At 41.0% G+C, this 21612-nt stretch overlaps 1 protein-coding gene across 2 annotated transcripts in view; it reads left to right on the top strand.

Moving 5' to 3' along the window:
* VPS4B (vacuolar protein sorting 4 homolog B) overlaps positions 1-16897 on the top strand; it is a 31060-nt gene extending 14163 nt beyond the window's left edge. For both annotated transcript variants that reach the window (XM_061400384.1, XM_061400383.1), the window contains exons 4-11: positions 399-466; positions 5051-5170; positions 7506-7662; positions 8092-8240; positions 8621-8702; positions 9052-9271; positions 11789-11929; positions 13416-16897. In XM_061400384.1, the coding sequence (XP_061256368.1) occupies positions 399-466; positions 5051-5170; positions 7506-7662; positions 8092-8240; positions 8621-8702; positions 9052-9271; positions 11789-11929; positions 13416-13517 (1039 nt within the window). In that variant the 3' untranslated portion in view covers positions 13518-16897. The remainder of the gene's footprint in view (positions 1-398; positions 467-5050; positions 5171-7505; positions 7663-8091; positions 8241-8620; positions 8703-9051; positions 9272-11788; positions 11930-13415) is intronic.
* Positions 16898-21612: the final 4715 nt, after the last annotated feature.

The raw sequence follows: 21612 nt of genomic DNA, 5'->3' as shown, positions 1-21612 counted from the left end.
CATTCTGGTCTTTTTCTCCATTTTCTGTTCACAGTTCCATTTTGATAGGTAATAGGCCGGCTTCCCACCAATGCATGTTCATCCCTGGGTGGGGAAGATCCCCTGGAGAAGGGGATGGCAACCCCCTGCAGTGTCCTTGCCTGGAGAAGCCCATGGACAGAGGGGCCTGGTGGGCTGCAGTCCACGGGGTTGCAAAGTCAGACACGACATCACAGCTAAACAACAAATGCCTGCTTCCTGTTTTGTTTAGTATGTTCTTCAAAGTAATAAAATGAGCTAAGCTTTTAGTGACTGTCTTATTTTGCTACTTTCATTACAGATACTTCTTTTCCTTTATTTTTTGCCGTATTTTGATAGCAATGAGTGATCATTTGAATGTATTAAATTCTTTTTATTAGGAATGACAGTGATGGGGAAGGAGAATCTGATGATCCCGAAAAAAAGAAACTGCAGAATCAACTTCAAGGTCGCTTTAGATTTCACTTTTAAATTTACTTATTTTTTAAAAACTCGTAGTGAATTGTCTGTTTGAGTTGGTTTTTCTTTCCCACCTGTACTTAAATGAGGCCCAAGAACTGGCTTTGGTCCCAGTGATTGCGTGCTGGCTTTGTTTGAAACCGTTTTTGTAAGATTTCCTGTCTAGGTTCTCAGATTGGTTGGTTTTTCCTAGGCTGCTGTTTCACGTTATATCTGCCTTAAAAAGTGTACTCTTTCACTTTGCCTTATTTGCCCCGTTTTAGAGAGCGTAGCAGTTACACTGTTCACGTACTATGCAGTCTGACGGTGTTGGCGTCTCCTGTCAGGAGCAGGATGGCTCAGGCTCGCGCTTGGCCGTCACCACAGTCGCTGCCACTACGCCACTGGCGCTGTCTGTTTCATGGTCCTGCCTGCTCTTCTCATGCTTTCTTACCGTGTTTCAGTGCTCCTGTTTACACTGCTCTTTCCCCTTTAATTTTCACACCTTCCACACTGTAAAAGCCCTTTCTCTCTGCTGTAGGGAATGGGATGATGGGGAGGGTCTAGACTGTGGCTCCGTTCACATCTGGATTCCACTGCAGGCTGTGCTGGGCTTAAGTCTTTCTGATCTGGGGCAAGGAGCCTGATGTCTCAGAGCCTGAGACACCCCCCCCCCCCCCGCCCCTGCTCTAAAATGCAAGTTAAAAATGCTTTCGGGGCTCTGAAAAGGTTAGCAACAGTGTAAAACTACCTAGTGTTCCATCTGACAAATGCTAGGGATTCAGTACATAGGGATTCAGTACGTAGTCCCTGGAGGAGGGAATGCTGCCCGCTCCAGTGTGCCTGCCTGGACAGTCCCATGGATGGAGGAGCCTGGTGGGCTACAGTTCATGGGGTCGTTAGAGTCAGACTCAACTAAAGCGACTTAGCACGCAGAGGAAATAGTAGCTCTGTATCTAAAAAGGCATCTCATTAATTACTGACTTCTTTAATTCCTGATATTTGATTGTTCTTTGATATATTAGCAAATGGTTTTTCAAGTTGAATTTTATGCTCAGTCACTGGATTTTATTCATTTAAATCTTGCCAGGCAGAACGTGTTGTATCTGGGAACGGTAGCCATCCCACCGGGCCAGCCTCAGGGACTGGTGGACGTTCCTAGTTTGGACAGACCTTTATCCTTGCTGTTCGAGTCTCTTCATTTTGTTCGTATTTCTGTCTTACCGACCCCACGGGGATGGATAGGGGAATCCTATAAGGATAATACTTCAGAAACCCTATGGTTATCGAGGATGTTTTTATGTGCCGAGAACATCAGTGGTGGGTGTAGTCCAAGGCCGGTAACTGCAGTTCCCACTGCCTCGAGCATGGTGGGCCTGCTTCCTCCTCGGTTAGCTTTTTAGGGCCACCCCTGGGCCATGCCAGGTGGCTTTATTTTACTGATAAGGCAGAAAGCCTTTTTCTCTCCTTTCTTTTGGTTTTGTTCCCCATCTCTCCGGCTCTGCCCCACTGAAGGAAAAATGGGAATTTTTAATATCTTTAATTTTGGAAAAGATACAACCCAGTTTTTAATAAGGAATACTTTTCTACATTTCCTATCAGTGACGATAAGGCCCAAGGATGTATAAAAATGCAGGTGCTTAAAACATTTAAATGAGGAAATTTATTTGGAATTTCAGGATGAAATAGAATATGGAGAGAGTCCTAGCTTTTCTTATCTGAGAATCCTTTTTTCCACATCTTTTAGTTTCATGGTTTGCTGATGGATTTCATTGTAAAAGAATCCTTTTTTGAATCTTTTCTCACTTTTCCTGAAATAGTTTTCCAAATCTTTTACTTCTGTTTTAGGTTATGATATTAAGTGTAATATTTTATTATTAAAATTAATGATTTGAGTCTTCTGTTAATTTTGATATTCAGTGACTTTGAGGTTAAATAACATATTAATATCTGGAGTAGGAAATGGCAACCCACTCCAGTATTCTTACCTGGAAAATTCCATGAACAGAGGAGCCTGGTGGGCTACAGTCCGTGAGCTTACAAACATTTCGACATGACTGAACAATTGAGCACACACACACAGGGCGTGTTAGTGTAATAAGTAATGCCAAAGGCTGGATGGATTTATTAGATTGGGAATAATCAAATTGTTTGGCTTTTATTTTCTAAAAATCCTTCCCTTTTAATTTTAAAAATCATGACTCCATGTCTAGTAATTAATATTACTTTCATCTAGATGTTCTTTTATCACTGAACATTCCAAAGTCACCTAGTTTAAACTTTAAGGAGGAAAGTATTAATTAAATGTGAAGATAAATTATGTCATACTTAGAAAATTCATAGCAAAACCTTTTAGTTGATGAGATAATGCTTATGTATAAATCTACTTTTGTTTAATAGACACAAAATCTTGTCAGATGACATAATGTTTTTCTCATGTAGGGTTACTAATCAGAATGGAACATAGGAAAGAAAAAGTGAATTGGGTTTTCCCTTCACTTCAGTTGAGTCCCTCAGTCACGTCTGACTTATTTGGAGCTCCATGGACTGCAGCACACCAGGCCTCCCTGTCCATCCCCAACTCCCGGAGCCTGCTCAGACTCAGTCCATCGAGTCAGTGATGCCATCCAACCCTCTCATCCTCTGTCGTCCCCTTCTCCTCCCGCCTTCAATCTTTCCCCACATCAGGGTCTTTTCCAGTGAGTCAGTTCTTCACATCAGGTGGCCAAAGTATTGGTGCTTCACCCTCAGCATCAGTCCTTCCAGTGAATATTCAGGACTGATCTCCTTTAGTATGGACTGGTTGGATCTCCTTGCAGTCCAAGAGACTCTCAAGAGTCTTCTCCAACACCACAGTTCAAAAGCATCAGTTCTTTGGCACTCAGCTTTCTTTATAGTCCAACTCTCACATCCATACAGGACTCCTGGAAAAACCATAGCTTTGACCAGATGGACCTTTTTTGGTAAAGTAATGTCTCTGCTTTTTGATATGCTGTCTAGGTTGGTCATAGCTTTTCTTCCAAGGAGCAAGCATCTTCTAATTTCATGGATACAGTCACCATCTGCAGAGATTTTGGAGCCAAAAACATAGTCTCCCACTGTTTCCCCTGTCTTCCCATCTGTTTGCCATGAAGTGATGTGACTGGATGCCATGATCTTAGTTTTCTGAATGTTGAGCTTTAAGCCAACTTTTTCACTCTTGTCTTTCTATCAAGACGCTCTTTAGTTCTTCTTCACTTTCTAACATAAGAGTGGTGTCATCTGCATATCTGAGGTTATTGATATTTCTCCCAGCAATCTTGATTCCAGCTTGTGCTTCCTCCAGCCCAGCATTTCTCGTGATTTACTCTGCGTATAAGTTAAATAAGCAGGGTGACAATATACAGTCTTGACGTACTCCTTTCCTGATTTTTAACCAGTCTGTTGTTCCATGTCCAGTTCTAACTGGACATATTATGTTGTTTCTTGACCTGTATACAGATTTCTCAGGAGGCAGGTACATTTTTCCCTTAATTTATACTTAGTCTGAACTTTCAGAATGCAAAAAGAGTTCATAGTTTTATTTCATGTTAATGTATAGCTAAAGAGTTCCGTAATTTAGGGAAATTGCCAAGTATACGCATTCTTTAACAGATGACCTTTCAAAGCAAGAAAAATACCCGTAAAGTAATATCATAGGTAATGAATAGACTGTGTAAGTGGTGATGTTACACTTAAAACAGTTACACATCATCTTAGAACAGGCTCCTTCATGGTTGAGCCGTTTCTATAGACGAGAAGATTGGGAAAGCTTTTGATAAAAGATTTGTAGAAAGAGCAGCAGTAAGCTACAGTAAAAGAAATGTTTTGTGGACTGTTACTGATTTTTACTTGTTCTTACTGTAACAGTTTGCTATGACTTCTGAATATATTATGTTCAAAAACTAAATCATTTAAATAACTTTGTGAATGCACAGAAAGTGTAAATAGATCTATTTAGAAGTCGAATGGAAACTGGCAGATCTTGGGAAATGTGCAGGTCTGTAAGAGCACACCTCCTCTCTCCATCATCCCCTTCTCACCCTCCCCTTCCCCTCTCTCTGTCCGTCCGTCTCTCTGCCCGTCTGTCTTCAGGTAAAGTGGTTAAATGTGCTTTATTTCTGTGGGTAAGGGGAGCATTGGATCACTGATTCTTTTAGTTAAAAGGAGAAATAGGAGCTACTCCAGAACCAGTGGTCAGACACCGTGAGTGTGTGCGTACTGTTCGGTGCTGTTCCGGGCTCTCTGGGGTTTAGTGCTTCATTTGACCTTTACACTCACCTGTCTTTAGTAGTCTGGCCAGATGATGCTATTTCTGTTTCACAGCGAGGTAGTGGAGATAGAACAGTTGAATGGCTTTATGCTGGATTATCCAGCTACCCACCCCAGGTCCCGACTCCTCCTCACTGCCCCCCAACAACCACTTTCTTGTCACACCCTTCTAGAACTGTCTTTAATACATAAAACTTTTCCAGACAAATTTATAAGGCATTTCTTTAATTTCATTATTTCATGTTGTTATCTAAATTTAATGAAATAGCCCTCTTTGATTGAAAGATGATTTAATTTTCTGTAGGTGCCATTGTTATAGAGCGACCCAATGTGAAGTGGAGCGATGTTGCTGGTCTGGAAGGAGCTAAAGAAGCTCTGAAAGAGGCCGTGATATTGCCTATCAAATTTCCTCATCTCTTTACAGGTGAGATGGCTTGTAAATAATTTTTTTTATGATTTTTTAAAAAGCACACTGATGACTGAGGTAAAGTATTGTGAACTCTGGTCACTGTATCGTAAAGTGTTATTTTAAATCCTCTTACAAGGCAGTGGTATACCCTTACACAGATACTGACTTCGTATGCATATACGTATTTGTCATATATACATATATTTCAGAACAACCTAAATGTCAGGCAGCAGCACGTAAGGTAAGTCAGGGAGAGAGGGTGGAGTACAGCGCACTCGCTAGAATGTATGTACCATTGTAATGGACGTGAAAGAATATCTACCTGTATTGTAAAGCTCAAACAGCAAGTTATACCGTCTGTATCCAATTATTTACAGTTTCAGATGAAGCGTGTATCCTCTGGTAGCTCACGATCACTGCAGGGAGAAGGTTGCTAACTGCCTTCTGGACCGAGTTGGAGTTCCAGCTCTGCCGCCGGTGGTTTGTCCATGCTGAGCCATCCTTCACGTTGTCCCTTTCGTGACCCATGGCCTGTGTTCGTGATGTGGCTATCCTCACAGTCTTAACAGTGAAACAGAGGTTTTTCCTTTTAAAAACAAGCTGGTTTATACAGAGAGCAAATCTGGGTTCAAACTGAACAGGTCCAAACAGCAGTGTCCTGTAGAGCAGTGATGACGAGCAAGAGCCCGCTGTCCACCCAGCTTCGAGCTGCGACTCAGAACCTCGCTTCAGGAATACGAAACTAACGGTGTAGAAGTTGTCATCAGAATCCTATAAAGGCACAAAAATGCAGTTGAACTTACGTTGCTTATCCCAGTGTTTCCCAAACATGAGTCCTGTATGTCATCTTCGTGAATTTTGCCATATACGTGTACTATTATTTTTTTAATCTTCTTCTTTAAATCACTTTTAGAGAAACTTACTAAATTGGAGTATAAATGTACAGGGACATGGAGGAACCCATGTGCGTTCAGCCTCATAAATTATTACCGACGGTAATAATCTCCCAGATAAGAAATCGATGTGAGGAACTTAGAAATCCATCCCTGTGTCTTCCCTCAAGAGAGGGACCTCTATCTTGACTTCTAACATCACAGCTTGTCTTGCCCACATTTGAACTTTTAAGTCATCTCCTTTGTTTTTACTTAATAACTCTACTATAGAATAATTACTTGGGGGTCTTCCCTGGCGGTCCAGTGGTTAAGATTCCACGCTTCCAGTGCAGGGGTGGCAGCTTTGGTCACTGTTTGGGGAACTGAGATCCCATACGCTGTGCGATGTGGCCACAACATTTTTTTTAAGTAATAAAAGACGTCTTTGTGTCTCTATGGGTGAGGAGTGTTTTCATAGAATGCGTTGTAAAAATTATTCAAATGGAAAGTGTTTGTATACCACCTAAAAGCATTTCCTCTGCCAGCACTGGTGTGTGGACCACGCTTAAGGGGACGCTGACTGACGATTGCAGACATTTAACCCGAAAGAGGATTCAAGTAGAGGCTGTGGCTTCCCTCACAACGGGCAGCGCTTGGCGTCGCGTCCGCCGTCTGCGTGTCACTCTTCACAGACCCCCTGTGTCACCCGCAGTGCACACCTAGTAGCTGTTTGGCTTTTTTAAATGTGTGATATTTTATTGCCAGGTGTAACCCAGCCTGGTTTATGTAAGGCAGCATTATAATTTCTCATTAGTAGAACTGAGGTTCAAAGATCTGATTTTGTTCACTTGTTAACTATATTTTGGCAAAACTGGAATTTAAGGTGGAGTCCCCCTATTGTTCTCCAATCATCAGAATGGAAATCTGCCACCTAAAATAATAATATGTGCTTCCTGTGAAATCAGGAATTGAGTGTAACGTCACGAGTCATCAAAACTGTTAGTCTCACCCCTGCAAATGTCATGAATATTAAAGGAAACACTTGCAGCTGCCTTCCCCTGTGGGTGTAGTTTCTCCTACAATATTCTGAATTTGAGCAGTGCACATAGTGGATGATCAGCAACTGCCTTTTAACTGAGTGCTTTTCCGCCTAATAGACTGGAGGGCCCTGGAGGTCAGAGACCCTTGCGCCGTAGCTCTGTCTGCCACTGTGGCTTCCGTACATAGTGGTCTGATGGTGGGCATGCGGATGACAGCCTGTTGGGAGGATTATAGTGTACAAACACGGTTTTGACAAAGTGGTCTCTAAAAAGGAAATAAAGTACATTTAAGACATATTCACCTTAGATTGATTGATTTAAATTGTGTTTCATCCTCCTGCCAGCTTTAGAGTGGAACCTCTTCATGGTATGCTTCACGGTGGATGACGAAGTTAATGGTCTTGAAGTTCTCATGTTGTTTTTTAATACACATTTTAGGCAAGAGAACGCCTTGGAGGGGAATCCTGTTATTTGGGCCACCTGGAACAGGAAAGTCCTATTTAGCCAAAGCTGTAGCCACAGAAGCAAATAACTCAACATTTTTCTCAATATCTTCCTCTGACCTTGTTTCTAAGTGGCTAGGTGAAAGTGAAAAGTAAGTAGTAAATTGATTTTTTTTAAGTTTTCTTTGCTTGGTGGTCATTCTATCTGTAAAGTCGTAGGTTTCTTACATCATTAATAGGCGTTCCAAAAAGTGCTGTGGTACAGGCGGTATTGATTTCTCTGTCAAACTGTTCCCTAGTTCAAAATTCGTTTCAGAGGGAGAAGAGAGCATACGTGGCACACGTATGGTTTAGCACGTGACACACGTGTGGAGAAGGAGATGACAGCCCCTCCGGCACTCTTGCCTGAAAAATCCCAGGGACAGAGGAGCCTGATGGGCTACAGTCCATGGGGTGGCAAAGAGTTGGGCACAGCTGAGCACTCTTAGAGTTCCTATTGATACATTGTTTTATTTTAATGTTTTCATTGTCATGTGTTATTGGCTAATTTTTAGAAATTGAAACTTTTAATTTATTTTTAGGCTAGTTAAGAACTTATTCCAGCTTGCCAGAGAGAATAAACCTTCGATTATCTTCATTGATGAAATCGATTCTCTGTGTGGTTCAAGAAGTGAAAATGAAAGTGAAGCTGCAAGAAGAATTAAGACAGAATTCCTAGTTCAGATGCAAGGTAGTGCTCAACTGATTTAATTTCTGCCCAGTTGTAATCATCTTGGTATAAGTAGTAAAGAGACTGATTTATATGTTCACTTATACCGGAAACAATATCAATAGAAGGAAAAAGTAGACTTCAAATTTAAATCTTTTGAGAAATATTTTGAAAAGAATATTAATAGTATTTTCCCACAGTTTAGGAGATTCTACTGTTGGGAATGTTTATATCATATTCTGGTAGTATGAAATATGATTAAATACAGTGTTTTCAGAGAGAGACTCTCAAGGGGAAGCATTTTTAACAAAGAAATACCACATTCATAAGAGAAGATACAGATGAGGTTTAAAGAACACTGAAATGACAAATTACCTGAAACTATATCTATTTTGCTGTAGGGGTTGGCGTGGACAATGATGGAATTTTGGTTCTGGGAGCTACAAATATACCCTGGGTTCTGGATTCTGCCATTAGGCGAAGGTATGACAATACAGGGAACACTGTATTTCTAATTACAGTGTAGTAAGTGAGTGTCAGTTCCCATTCCGATAACTCTAGAATGTTTTTCAGTGTACGTAAGCCCTGCTGACCCCTGACTTGGCCAGGGGAGGCAGGCATTTGTTGTTAATGTGTTCTGGGTATTTTTCCTTTATTACCCTAAATATATATGTTTAATTATGGTGGATATGGGCCCATTTAATGTGTTCAGCTTAGCTCTGTATAAAAGAGAATATCTAAATATCTTGCTTAGTTCTTGGAAAAGTAATTTTTAATAGAAATTAAATATTATCATATGATAATCTTGATGTAATTTTTCTTTGATTCTAAGGTTTGAGAAACGAATTTACATTCCTTTGCCTGAGGCGCATGCCCGAGCAGCGATGTTTAAACTGCACTTGGGCACCACTCAGAACAGTCTGACAGAAGCAGACTTCCGGGACCTCGGAAAGAAGACTGAGGGCTACTCAGGGGCGGACATAAGCATCATTGTACGGGACGCACTTATGCAGCCAGTGAGGAAAGTGCAGTCAGCTACCCATTTTAAAAAGGTAAGGAACGTTTATCTGTCTTTTCATATATTTTTAAAATCAAGTTTTGAGACCACTGTTGACTTGTCTTTGAAGAATTTTAGGAAGATTTCAGTTTTGTGTAATAAATAAGTGGATTTACATAATAGACGTGTCCATTCCACTGAAATAAATTCTCCCAACGTGTTTTAAAACTACTTTGTATGAGTGCTTTGGAAGCATGTTACCCATACATTTATACTTCCTTATCAAAGTAAAAACAATGATAGCTAACTGTCGTTTAATAAACTCACGTGCTTGGCACTGGGGTCTCAGCCACCCTCCTCTCGAGCTTCTCCCGTGCACCGCTTGGTCTCATGAGTGACGTAAGCATATATGGTTTGAGAGGGAATTTTGTGCAGTCTTGCCGCTGCTGCTGCTACGTCGCTTCAGTCGTGTCCGACTCTGTGCGACCCCTTAGACGGCAGCCCACCAGGCTCCCCCGTCCCTGGGATTCTCCAGGCAAGAACACTGGAGTGGGTTGCCATTTCCTTCTCCAGTGCATGAAAGTGAAAAGTGAAAGTGAAGTCGCTCCGTCGTGTCCGACTCTCTACAACCCGATGGACAGAAGCCCGCAAGGCTCCGCCATCCACAGGGTTCTCTAGGCAAGAGTACTGGAGTGGGTTGCCATTTCCTTCTCCGTGCAGTCTTGGGAGACAATTTAAGTAACTGTAGACTAGGTAATTTGGACCTACACTCTTGCTGAGAATAGCAATCGCCAATATGTTCATGAACGTAGATGTGAAAATCCCAAAACACTGTCAGCAAACCTAATCCATCAGTATATGACAAACTAATGTGTCACGGCTCTGATAAGCATATGCGTGTCTATTGTATGCCATGTGTTACCATGGTAAATAATTTCTTTTAAAAATGAGGAGCTTGAATTAAAACCTGAATTTGAAGCCTGACTCCACAATTTACTTATTTTATCTACTTGACCAAATTGTGTTGTTACCTTTTAAGTCTCTCTTTTTTTTTTTATCATCTCTTAAGTAAGGATGGTAACACTGCTCTGAAATGCTTTTATGAGAATGAAAAGAGGAAGATTGATAACACAGCGGTCATGGTGCCTGAACAGTCCAGTAGATGTTACTCGCCTCTTCCTCTGTCATTTCAGTACAAGAGAAGCACAGTTAGCTTGGGACCAAGGTTTATGCCACAGCCGTTGGGTTTCTCCTTAACATTCTCTTTGCCGTTTAGAAGGAGCCCAGTCCTCCCCTGCTAAGAACTTTCCAGCCAGTTTTCTGTGTTACTGTTGGGGGCAGCTTATACAACCCAGAGCCAGGCCCTCGTTAGGAGGATAAAGGTGGAGCAGCCAGATCTCTCAACATCAGGCATTCTGTATCCCCAGTCCAATAGATCTCTATGGCTCCATCTTCTCTTCCGCGTTTTGATTAGTAAGAACAAGTTTGCCTGTGATTTTATTTATTAAATGTATCAGCGCTAATCTGGGCCCAGAGGTAAGTCAGAAAGTACAGTGGTCGAAAAACAAAAATCCCTGCCACTGAAATTTTTGTGAGAGAAGACAAACAATAAAATACGTAACAAGTAAAGTGAAAATGTTTATTTCTCTGCCCCTACCCTGATCCTAAGACAGTATTTGAGACTGATCATTTAAAACAAGTGCGAAGGACGAAGCAGCCCCCGACTTGATACGAGTGTGGTGCAAGCTGAAAATTGTATGTCACTATCACAGAGGTTCTTTTTCTGGATATTATGAAAATTCTTTACTTTAAATCAGTTATGAGTTATAAGTTCAGCTAGCACTTAAATTACACTCAGCATTTAATTTTGTACTTATATTTGAAGGAGTTTTTGTTGGAGAGACAGTAATTTCACAATAATAAACCTCCCAAAGATCACAAATTTCTTACTATGGAAAATAGAGTAACTTAAAGGAATTTTTAAGTAGGTCTGTTTTTTATTAATTTTTATCGATACATTGGGGTATAGTTGCTTAACAATGTTGTCTTAGTTTCAGATGTACAGCAAAGTAATTCAGTTATACGTACACACAGATCCATTCTTTTTCCAATGCTTTTCCTGTTTCGGTTATTACAGAATACTGAACAGAGTTCCCTGTGTTATACGATATGTCCTTGTTGATTATCTGTTTTAAGTATAGCAGCGTGTTATGCAGGTCTGTTCTTGGTGTCTAGGATTATTACCACTTAATAGCCATTAGAAAAGAAAAAAGGTATTTTTAGGCACAGGGAATTTTTTTTTAACTTATTTTCTCCCTATGATCATGTAAGTAATCTACTGTAGGAAATTTCAAATATAGAAAATCATCAAGAAAAACATTAAAATCAAACACAGTCTACACCATCACCCGGAGATAATTGCACTTTTTGTTGTATATTCTGTTTGTTTTCAGAACTAAGCATTTTAATAAAACATGATAATAGTACATGTTCAGATTTCCTGATAATGGTTTAAATCTTAATATTTATTCAATTTGTTCAAATAAAGATCTCAAATGACTGTTTATTGCAGGTTCGCGGACCTTCACGGGCTGATCCTAACAACATAGTAGATGACCTGCTCACGCCCTGCTCTCCAGGCGACCCTGGTGCCATTGAGATGACATGGATGGATGTCCCTGGGGATAAACTTTTGGAGCCAGTTGTTTGCATGGTTTGACGTTTTGTTTGCTTTAAAAAAAAATTATTTAGCATTATATTTCATAATTTGTCATATAAAATTTTCAGTTTTATAAAATTTAGTTTAAAAATGTTAGTATGATCAGCCATGTTTAATAGTAATACTTCAAAGGTTATAGAGATTAATAGAATCTAAAGTATCAAATAATTATCTTTAAACTTTTTTTGAGCTTCAAGGAAAATTTAATTATAAGTGAATAAGCTGTTTTTTAAAACATACGGGTTTCTGATACAGCTCTTACAGTAATATTGTGAGAATATTTTTCCTGGAACCTCTGATTTAGTAAAACATGCAGAAACAGTATTGTGTGAATCACAGTATTCCTAGCAGTGTTTTTCTGTTGTACGTCTCAAGGCGTCATAGAAAGTTTAAATAATGCAGTACTTTTTTAAAAGCTCTGAAAACAAAATTTTTATCGTAAGAAGTTACATTTCTGCAGTTTAAATTGCAGGAATTAAAATATTCGTAAAGCATTGCATTTCCATAGCTTCTATTGAGGGAGTGAATAACCTGTGAGACTGCAGGGCACAGGTGTGATCCCTGTGAGGAAACTAAAACCCCACCCAGCAGCCGCCGAAAGAGAGAGGAAAGATGCCTATTTATTATGAGTGTTCAGTGTTTTCCCCCAGACTTTAAACTTTTTGTTTCGTATTGAGGTGTAGCCAATATGAACATTGAGTTTTAAAATCTTCTCTTAGTTAAAGATTTTTCAGATCTATATGTCAAAATTAACTAACTTTTACATGATATGTAGATCTAGATTTATAGACATATGTACATAAGCTTGTGCGTATATGTATATAATAATATATCTGTAAACATCTAGAAATATTTATGTGTTAATTCACCACTGCTTATCTGAGAAATTATTTAGAAATCCTTTATTTTTTAAAGCTTTCATTCTTTTGATCATTTTTCCATTCTATTTTACAGGAGACATGGTCTAAAAGTTAATTTTTTAATAAATTTTTTATATTGATATATTTTCTTTCCATTTTGATTATGACTTTAGCTGATAGTTAAACTTTTTGATAAATTGGTTTTGATTAAATGCTATTATTCTGTTCCACATATGTGAATGAATATATCCCTTCTGAGTTGCATTTTGACAGCTGCTTTCTTAAAAAGTAAACATACAGCCAGAAAAAGGATCAGGTTGATTCTGGAGGCCTTGGTGCTCAGGTGAAGAGGACTGCACTTCTTGGGTGCTGAGGAGCCTTTGAAGGTTATGATCAGGACGGGGCAAGCAACTGGAAGTTTACAAGCAAAGGAGTAGCATAGTTGAAGTTGCTCTTTGCAAAGAAAGAAAACAGGAGAGTTTATCATCAGTAGTCCGTGACACGCTGCAGATGTTCAGATTTAACCTTAGGCGAAAGTTAGTAGTAATAATGCTGCTGATGAAATGTTTTTTATTCAGTTAAATCAATGACTAATCCTCGCCCGTTCTTTTTCCTGACAGTCGGACATGTTACGGTCACTGTCTAGCACAAAGCCCACGGTCAATGAACACGACTTGTTAAAACTAAAGAAGTTTACAGAAGATTTTGGCCAAGAAGGCTAGACCAAAGACGGCAAGGACGACGCTGACCGTGCGTGTTCTCTCGCGTGGGCAGTTTGCTTTTCCTGTGTGGCAGTCAGATTCTTTCCAGTAAAACTCTTACCGTAGGGAAACAGATCTCACCTCAGCGTTCCTTTAAGTTTTATATGTACTTTGGCTCCATTACCAATTAAATCCTCCCGTTAACAAAACTTATAAAATAATGGGCCATAAGAAAATGAGTGACACATAAATAGCAGAGAAACAGAAGTTGCCCGGTGAGAAGAAAATTAAAATCGGCTGACATACAAATATTTTAAATTGTTAGGGATAGTGGTCTTCGCAAAGAGCATACTTTTTTTTTCCAACTAAAACGAAATGGGGTTTATTTCATATTTTGAAAAAAAAAAATCTTAAGCATCATTCTCATCAAAGTAAAATTCATTTGCTTTACTAAAAACAATTTAAATGCTTTACTCTCAGGGATGGGCAGTAAGACAGCAGAGAGCACTGTGGTCAGGTTTAGAAGGCCCTGGACTGTGTTGTAGCCAAGGGGCTTGCTGACTTTTGATAGGGTGGCTTGTTTCTCCATGTAGATTTAAATAGTTTCTATAAAAGCTGCAAGCTTTTTTATATTTAACTAAGTAATACCTTTCACTGTGCAATCTTTAGAGAAAGACTCTCTAAGTTAGGCGTTGTCTTTGTTTTGAAGAAGAAAATTGTGTCTTTCAGTGTCTTTTTGTAGTAAGATTGACCAAAACAGGTGGTGAATAAATATGTACTTTTTAAATAATTCTGTCATGAAATACTGTATGGGAACCTTTACTTAAAGGAACACACTGCCTCCCTTTGGATTATGGAAAGTTTCTTGTATGTGATATCGGGGTATGGTGTGTGTATATATATACATATAAATTTTTTAAATATAAGATAGCTAGAGTCTTGTCTTTGACCTTTTAAGTTCAGGGAACAGTTTGTCCTGACCACACATATGTTATCAGTGTAATGGTTCATGACGCTTTAGAAATGAGCTGATAGTCTCCTTAAAGAATAAAATGCAGACATGATTTTATGTTATTTTAATACCCCAATCTGAGGGGTGTGTCACACTTCAGCACCAACACTAAGCTGTGCCTTGTACATTTGCATTGGCCTCTCCATGCAAAGTATTATTAAGTCAGCTAGAATGAGGTAGATTTCCTTAATTTACTATGAAGTTCTGCCTTGCAAATGCTATAGAATAACTTGCATTTTAAATTCTATTTGCACATTTTACATATTATGCTATATGGTTGCCTTGGGGTTTTCTGTACAGATTGTTTTTGTTGATACTAAATGGAAATCATAGGCCCCAAATACGCTGTTCTTACGTGAAGTAAATTGAATAACCTACTGTTGGCTGTATTCTGTGTACGCTTCTTTATTTCGGGATCTTCTGTATCGGAGAAAATATATCTAAATTGATGAGATACAAGAGATCATTAAAAATTATTAATTAAAGATGTATCCATGGAAATTCTACTTTAGCTGCCTCAGAATCATACAGTATTGCTATTAAAATCTTGTCATTAAGAGAATTAATATAATTCTATTAGTATAAACTATATAATAATTGAATCCAGAATTCTTTGTGAATCCAAAATTAGTTTTGAGGAAGTGTTTCACTTCAGTTCACCAAATAGTGTGTAAGTACAGCATTAATGACAAGTGAATATTTTATCACTTAATTCTTTTGTGTGCTCTGAAAACCATGCCTCCGTATCTATGTCACTTTTAGCCATTTTCCACATTTCTGCTTTTAAAACTGTTTCTAGAGTCTACTAATAATTTTAAACTTATTCTAGAATGGTGGAGCATAGACCATCTCCATGTGCTCTTTATGGGCAGATAACTACTCAAGAGGAAGCTGAATGCTCAGGCTCTCTCTGCCTGGATGTTGACCATTACGATTTTTGGTGCTGTTGAGTTGCTGGGTCCTGTCCAACTCTTTGCAGCCCATGGAGTGCAGCACACCGGGCTTCCTTCTCCTTCACCATCTTCCAGAGTTTGCTCAAACTCATGTCCATCGTGTCGGTGATGCCATCCAACCAGCTCATCCTCTGTCGTCCCCTTCACCTCCCGCCTCAGTCTTTCCCAGCATCAGGGTTTTTTCCAATGAGTCAGTTCTTCTCATCAGGTGGCCAAGCATTGGTGCTTCAGCTTCAGCATCAGTCCTTCCAATGAACATTGAGGGTTGATTTCCTTTAGGATGGACTGGTTGGATCTTGCTGTCCAAGGGACTCTTAGTCTTCTTCTAAGCCAACAAGTAAAGCTGACTTTCCTTTGCAGTAGCATGGTGCTTGACACTGTTTATTATGTTTATTATTTCAAGCCTTTACTTAATAAAGGCTTGAAAAAATTGGAGTTATATCCATATTTATCAACTTCCTAGATTATCTTTGAGAGTTTTCATAAAAGAGATAATTTGAAGTTGCTTTGTTCCTGCTGGTCTCCTGCTGTGGTGGTAAATGTCAGTCTTGGTTCTTGGAGCTGAAATCATAGGTGTACCAGAGCTGGCTGGCTCCTCTTGGCCCCAAGATCCAGATTTTCTTATTCCTGACTGCCTGGGCAGCTTGAAACCTGTCATGGGGGCCGTGATCTTCACCATAGAATCCAGTAAGTTTCCATTTACATGGCACGGGACAAAGCAAGAACTGTAGTTTAAAATCAAAAAATTTGTATTTCCTATGTTTACAGAAATAAAGGAGAAAAGTTATGTCTCTGAAGAGTCATAAAAAGCATTTAATAAAATTCCAGCACCATTTGTGATTTTTTTTTTAACTTTATAAACTAGGGATTGAAGAGAACATCTTATTTTAATAAAGAACATCTACCAAAGAAACAAAAACTCTAACGAGTACCATACTTTATTGTGAGTTATTGAAAACTTGGCTCCCCAGACATCGGGAAGAAGACCAAGGTGCCTGCTCCCACCATGCCTTTCAGTTCTGTGCAGGAGATTCTACACAGTTGTAGGAAAAGTAAACGTTCAGGGTTTAAAAGGAAGAAACTCAATTGTCATCCTCAGGTGACATGACTCTCTATGTAGAAAATCCAAAGTAACAAACAGAGTCTGAGCTTAACACGATTAGAAGATGCAGGTTAGTAAGTAAAAATTGTATTTCTATATTGTAGCCACAGTTAGAAACTGAAATGAAAACAACCCCGCCCCTGCTTTATTTTTCTCTGTAGTTCTTACCATCATCTAACATACTGTGTACTTGACTGCTTTTCTTATTTGTGATTTCACCTCACGTTTGTTCCGGGAAAGCTGGGGTTTTCTTGTCTTTTTCCTCTGCTGTCCCTTCAGTGTCTGGAACAGTACTAGTGCCTGATGGGTGGTCAATAAATATTTATTGAGTGAATGAATCTTTGTATTTTTCCTAAGTCTGAATACTTTACAAAGAATGTGTATAATTTTTGCCCCTCTTTCTCTCCCTGCCAACACTACAAATTTTACTTGTAAAAGAAGAAGATTAGGAATGAAAACACATCAAGAGTTTGGTGGTTTAGTTGCTAAGTTGTGTCCAACTCTTGTGACCTCATGGACTGTAGCCCACCAGGCTCCTCTGTCCATGGGATTCTCCAAGCAGGAATACTGGAGTGGGTTGCCATTCCCTTCTCCAGGGGATCTTCCCAACCCAGGGATCAAACCCAGGTCTCCTGTATTGCAGGTGGATTCTTTACCAACTGAGCCACCAGGCAAGCCCACATCAAGAACAATGGCTAAATCTGTGTGATAGAAATATGGATACTTATTAATTTTTTCTTTGTTTTTATCTTTATGTTAATTTCCCCGAATTAAAAGTCTTTAAGAAAGAATTGCAGTCAAGTTGTCAGCTAGTGACAGGACTTTGTCTCCTCTGGAACCTGATGAAATAATAGAAAAGGAAAGATTTTAAGGAAAAAGGACAGGAAGGATGTTCACCAAACAAATGTACTTTGGAGGCATGTTCATCCCCATTGCCTACACGGTTGTGGGGACGCCCCGCCTCCGGATCCAGGGAGCGCAGTGGGGAGGCCCTCCTCTCCTCCTCAGGTGGTGGACCCCACCCGGGCCCCTGACCGGCTTTGGCTTTTCAGGCTCTGCTGTGCAGTCCTTCAGTCTTGAGCACCGCAAAGATGGCAGGACTTTAAAAACAAGGTCACAGCAGCATCAACAGCATCTTAAGTAGGTGGATGGGACTCTGGTAGCTAATTGTGGCCTCGTGGAATGAAGTGCCCAGTGAGGGGAAGACGTTGAGCAGGAGCTGGGGTTCCATCCCTGGATCAAGAAGACCCTCTGGAGGAGGCAGTGGCTCCCCACTCAAGTCCTCTCGCCTGGAGAATCCCACGGACAGAGGACCCCGGTGGGGCTACAGTCCATGGGGTCGCAAAGAGTCGGACACGACAGAGCGTCTAAACAACGATAGTACTAAACGAGGTGAAGGCACGAGAACGTGGAGGACGCTCACTGGAAACCTGGACCCTCAGGACTTGCTGCAAGAGACAGCGGCAGCCACAGCACTGAAGTTACCAGAAGCAAAAGTCGGCATTTGATCCTGCAGGTTGCCAGACTGTATGCTGGAATACACAAATTTCATCGACTTTATGTGACGGTCAGGAACTTTGGTCGAGTAGGAGCCATACTACTGAAATACTTCCACTTGTGAGAATTTGGAAGATCCTGAGTACCAGGCAATATGTGGAGGGCTGTGTGGGAATGGATGATGTTGGTGATGAGCCAAGAGTCTGGTTGGGGAGCTTGTAGCTAATTACTGAATTTATCAGTATGGGTTCAATGAACATTCAGGATTTAGAATTTTGGTTTGAGCAGCAGAGAGTGATTTCAGTTGTTTGCTAGACTGGTTGAAGAATCTGAACTTGACTGTCAACTGCTCTAAACTCCACTAAAGTGACCCCTGAGTTGGGAAGATCCCCTGGAGAAGGGGAAGGCTACCCACTCCAGTATTCTGGCCTGGAGAATTCCATGGACTGTATAGTCCATGGGGTCGCAAAGAGTCGGACACGACTGAGTGACTTAAAAAAAAAAAAGTGGTGGAAAAGAAAGAATCCCATATCTAGGAAATAGGAATGCTGGAGTAGATTTTATCACATGAGAACCACTCACAAAACCACATGTTCCTGGAAGAGACCCAGAACCCAGCCCCTTAAGCGGGGCACTGACAGGTGAAGGAGTGCATTCCAGAGTGTTTTCCAGGGCCTTCACTTTCATCGGAGCTGGAGCAGTCTCGGCTGCAAAAGTCAAGCAGTAGCAGTTAGCACGAGCCAGGGGGACTTGGTCACCGCATTAAGCAGCAGGGCTGGAGTGATAAATCAGAGTGGACTTTCCTGCAGAGGTCATGATCAGTGGTGGCAGGGTCCTTAAGACCGTGAGTAAGGCACTGCAGCAGTAGTACAAACAAAAAACACGCCTGCCTGGCGAGCAGGGGTCTGGCCGTCGTGATTTCCAGACCTGAATCAGGTCATGGAATCTGTGCGGCTTGAAAGAAGTGGAGACTGTCTTGTTGAGAAAGGCTTCTGCCAGAACACCCCAGGTTCAGAGGGAGCTTTGCCTTCAGCCTTCCCCAAAGGGTGTGGGGCTGCTTCAGGCTTACTGGACCGTGACTCTGAGCTAATACTCTTTACTGGAGAATCAGGAAGCCCTTGGGGTCCACTGTTCAAGAGAGAATTTATGGGGAGCAAGCAATGAGTGTGGTGGAGTTTTGACCGGACTTTGCACCATAGCAGGCCCAGGGGAACTCTGAACAAGTCAGCCGTGGTCAGGGTCATCTTGGCTGTTCGCTGGTCCAGGGAGTGAAGGTTAATGGAAAAAGAAGGGCCCCGGAAGCTCCACCCTCCTGAGAAAACAGTGAAGTAGTATTTACAGCCCTAGGAGAAATCCCACAAATTCATGCCACCGTTCAGGCAGGAAGCACGCTGGTGTGGTGGTATCCAGCGGGGGCCCATTTAACTCCTCAGGATGGACAGTGCGGAAAAGGAGCGCGTTTTATAGAATATCAGGGCCTACCTACTTACATGTTCTTCTGTTTGCCTAATGTATCATTAAGATGTATCTGAGATGGTTGAGAATTGAAAGAGGTGTGTTAAAAAGAATACAAACATGTTCCCTGGTGGCCCAGTGGTTAAGATCAGTGCTTTCACTGCTGAGGGCACAGGTTCAGTCCTTGGTCAGGGAGCCAAGATCCCACAGCGCGATGCGGCCCCCACAAAGTAATAAAGTATTCAAAAAATAAAAATCTTTAAAGGGGTCGGGTATTATATAAGCTTAATCTTGCAGAATGGGTAGTAATGCCAGGTTTCAAAAATTGATGGAAAGAGAAATAGAGATTTTACAATGGTGAGAGTTTCAAATGTAACCCAACAAGAATTCTAAATGGTGATATTTACTATGGAAAATTGGGAGGGAGAAGAGAAAGGTTAATGTAAGTGAGCTAAGGTCGCATCTATCAAAAGAGGAAATGATGTCTAAGGTCAACAAATCAGAATATAATACAATAAGCAGATACGGTGATAACCCCAAAAATGACTTCAGTTCTCTATTACTGCATTAGGCATTCCAAAACCTCATGGCTTGAAACACGACTTTCTCTCTCGGTGGGTCAAGAGCTCAGGGGAGCTTGGCTGAGCAGCTCTGGCCAGGAGCCTCTTGCCCAGCTGGGGCCAGTGGCTGGAGCTGGGAGCATGTCTGGGACAGCGGACACCTCTCTCCAAGTCTCGGGTTCTCTCCAAGCTATGGGCGCAACACCAAACACACTCAGGAATTGTTCCTACCGGAAGTGTATATTCTGAATCCAGCCAAACCATAGACCTGACTGCTGGTTACAGGAAATTCAGGAGAGCAAAACAAAGCACGTCATGGGGAACCAGTCCGGCCAAAGAGCCTGTAGGACGTCTGTGAGACAGCTGGCCTGGCCTCCAAACAGTGCCGCTACCAAATGGAAGGTTGAGAGGATTTCCTAGGTTAAAAGGATCCTCTAGGCCAGAATACTGGAGTGGGTGGCCTTTCCCTTCTCCAGGGGATCTTCCCAAGCCAGGGATCAAACGCAGGTCTCCTGCACTGCAGGCAGATTCTTTACCAGCTGAGCCACAAGGGAAGCCCCAGGTTAAAAGAAACTGAGGAAAGCCCAGAACCTAATGTATGGTAAGAACATTGATTTGAATCCTGGTTTGAGGGGAAAACAGCTTTATTAGACACTGGAGGTAATTGCAGAAATCTGACTACAAACCAGATACCAGATACTTTGGAATTGTTATTGTCTTGGATGTGATCATGATGTTGTGATTATGTTAGTGTTTGTGGGGCCTTGTTTCCAGGACACACCCTGAATTCTGCGCATACAGAGATGGGGGAGAAAGCCCATGATGTCTGCAACTACTGTAAAGCTGTGCCCACCCACATTCACATCCCCACACAGCAAATGTGACAGAGTAAATAAACAGGACTGAAGGGTGAAGGATCGTTTCTGAAGGAGATGAAATTGAAGAGTCAACTTTAAAAACATGTAGTGGTTTTTAGAAAATCATCACCAAGTGATCTTCATATTTCCCAAGCACTTAACACAGACCCAGGACTTCCCTATAAAAAAGTCGTGGGACTGTCCTTGTTGTATACAGCTGAGCACAATCCTGGTTGAAATGGTGAGGTACTCGAGCGTAGGTATTCCTTGATACGGGAATGAACAGTTGTGTCTTAGAATGTTGTCAAAACTCTAAGACTTACAGCCTACTTTTCCGGACTTCTATAACATTGCCAGTGGCTTCTTGAAAGACTTATGGCCTAAGACATCCTGTGTTGCAGCATTAAAAGGCTTTCCTGTATTTAATTGCAAGGTATGATGTCTTAGGCCATAAATAATTCCTTTAAGAATTCACTGACAATTTTATAGAAACCTTTAAACATTCCATATTAAAAATAGTAAAATATCAAAGGAGTTCTAGGTTATTAAATAAAAACTTTGAAGATGGAAGGAATTGGTGGCAGCCACAGGTACGTGAGGCTTTCCCTGGTGGCTCAGACAGTAAAGAATCTGCCTGCAATGCGAGACCTGGGTTTGATCCCTGGGTTTGGAAGATCCCC

Source organism: Bos javanicus, chromosome 24 (assembly GCF_032452875.1).
Source record: "Bos javanicus breed banteng chromosome 24, ARS-OSU_banteng_1.0, whole genome shotgun sequence".
NCBI lineage: Eukaryota > Metazoa > Chordata > Mammalia > Artiodactyla > Bovidae > Bos > Bos javanicus.
Note: the sequence above shows the minus strand (reverse complement) of the source record. Positions and strands in the feature narration are given on the sequence as shown.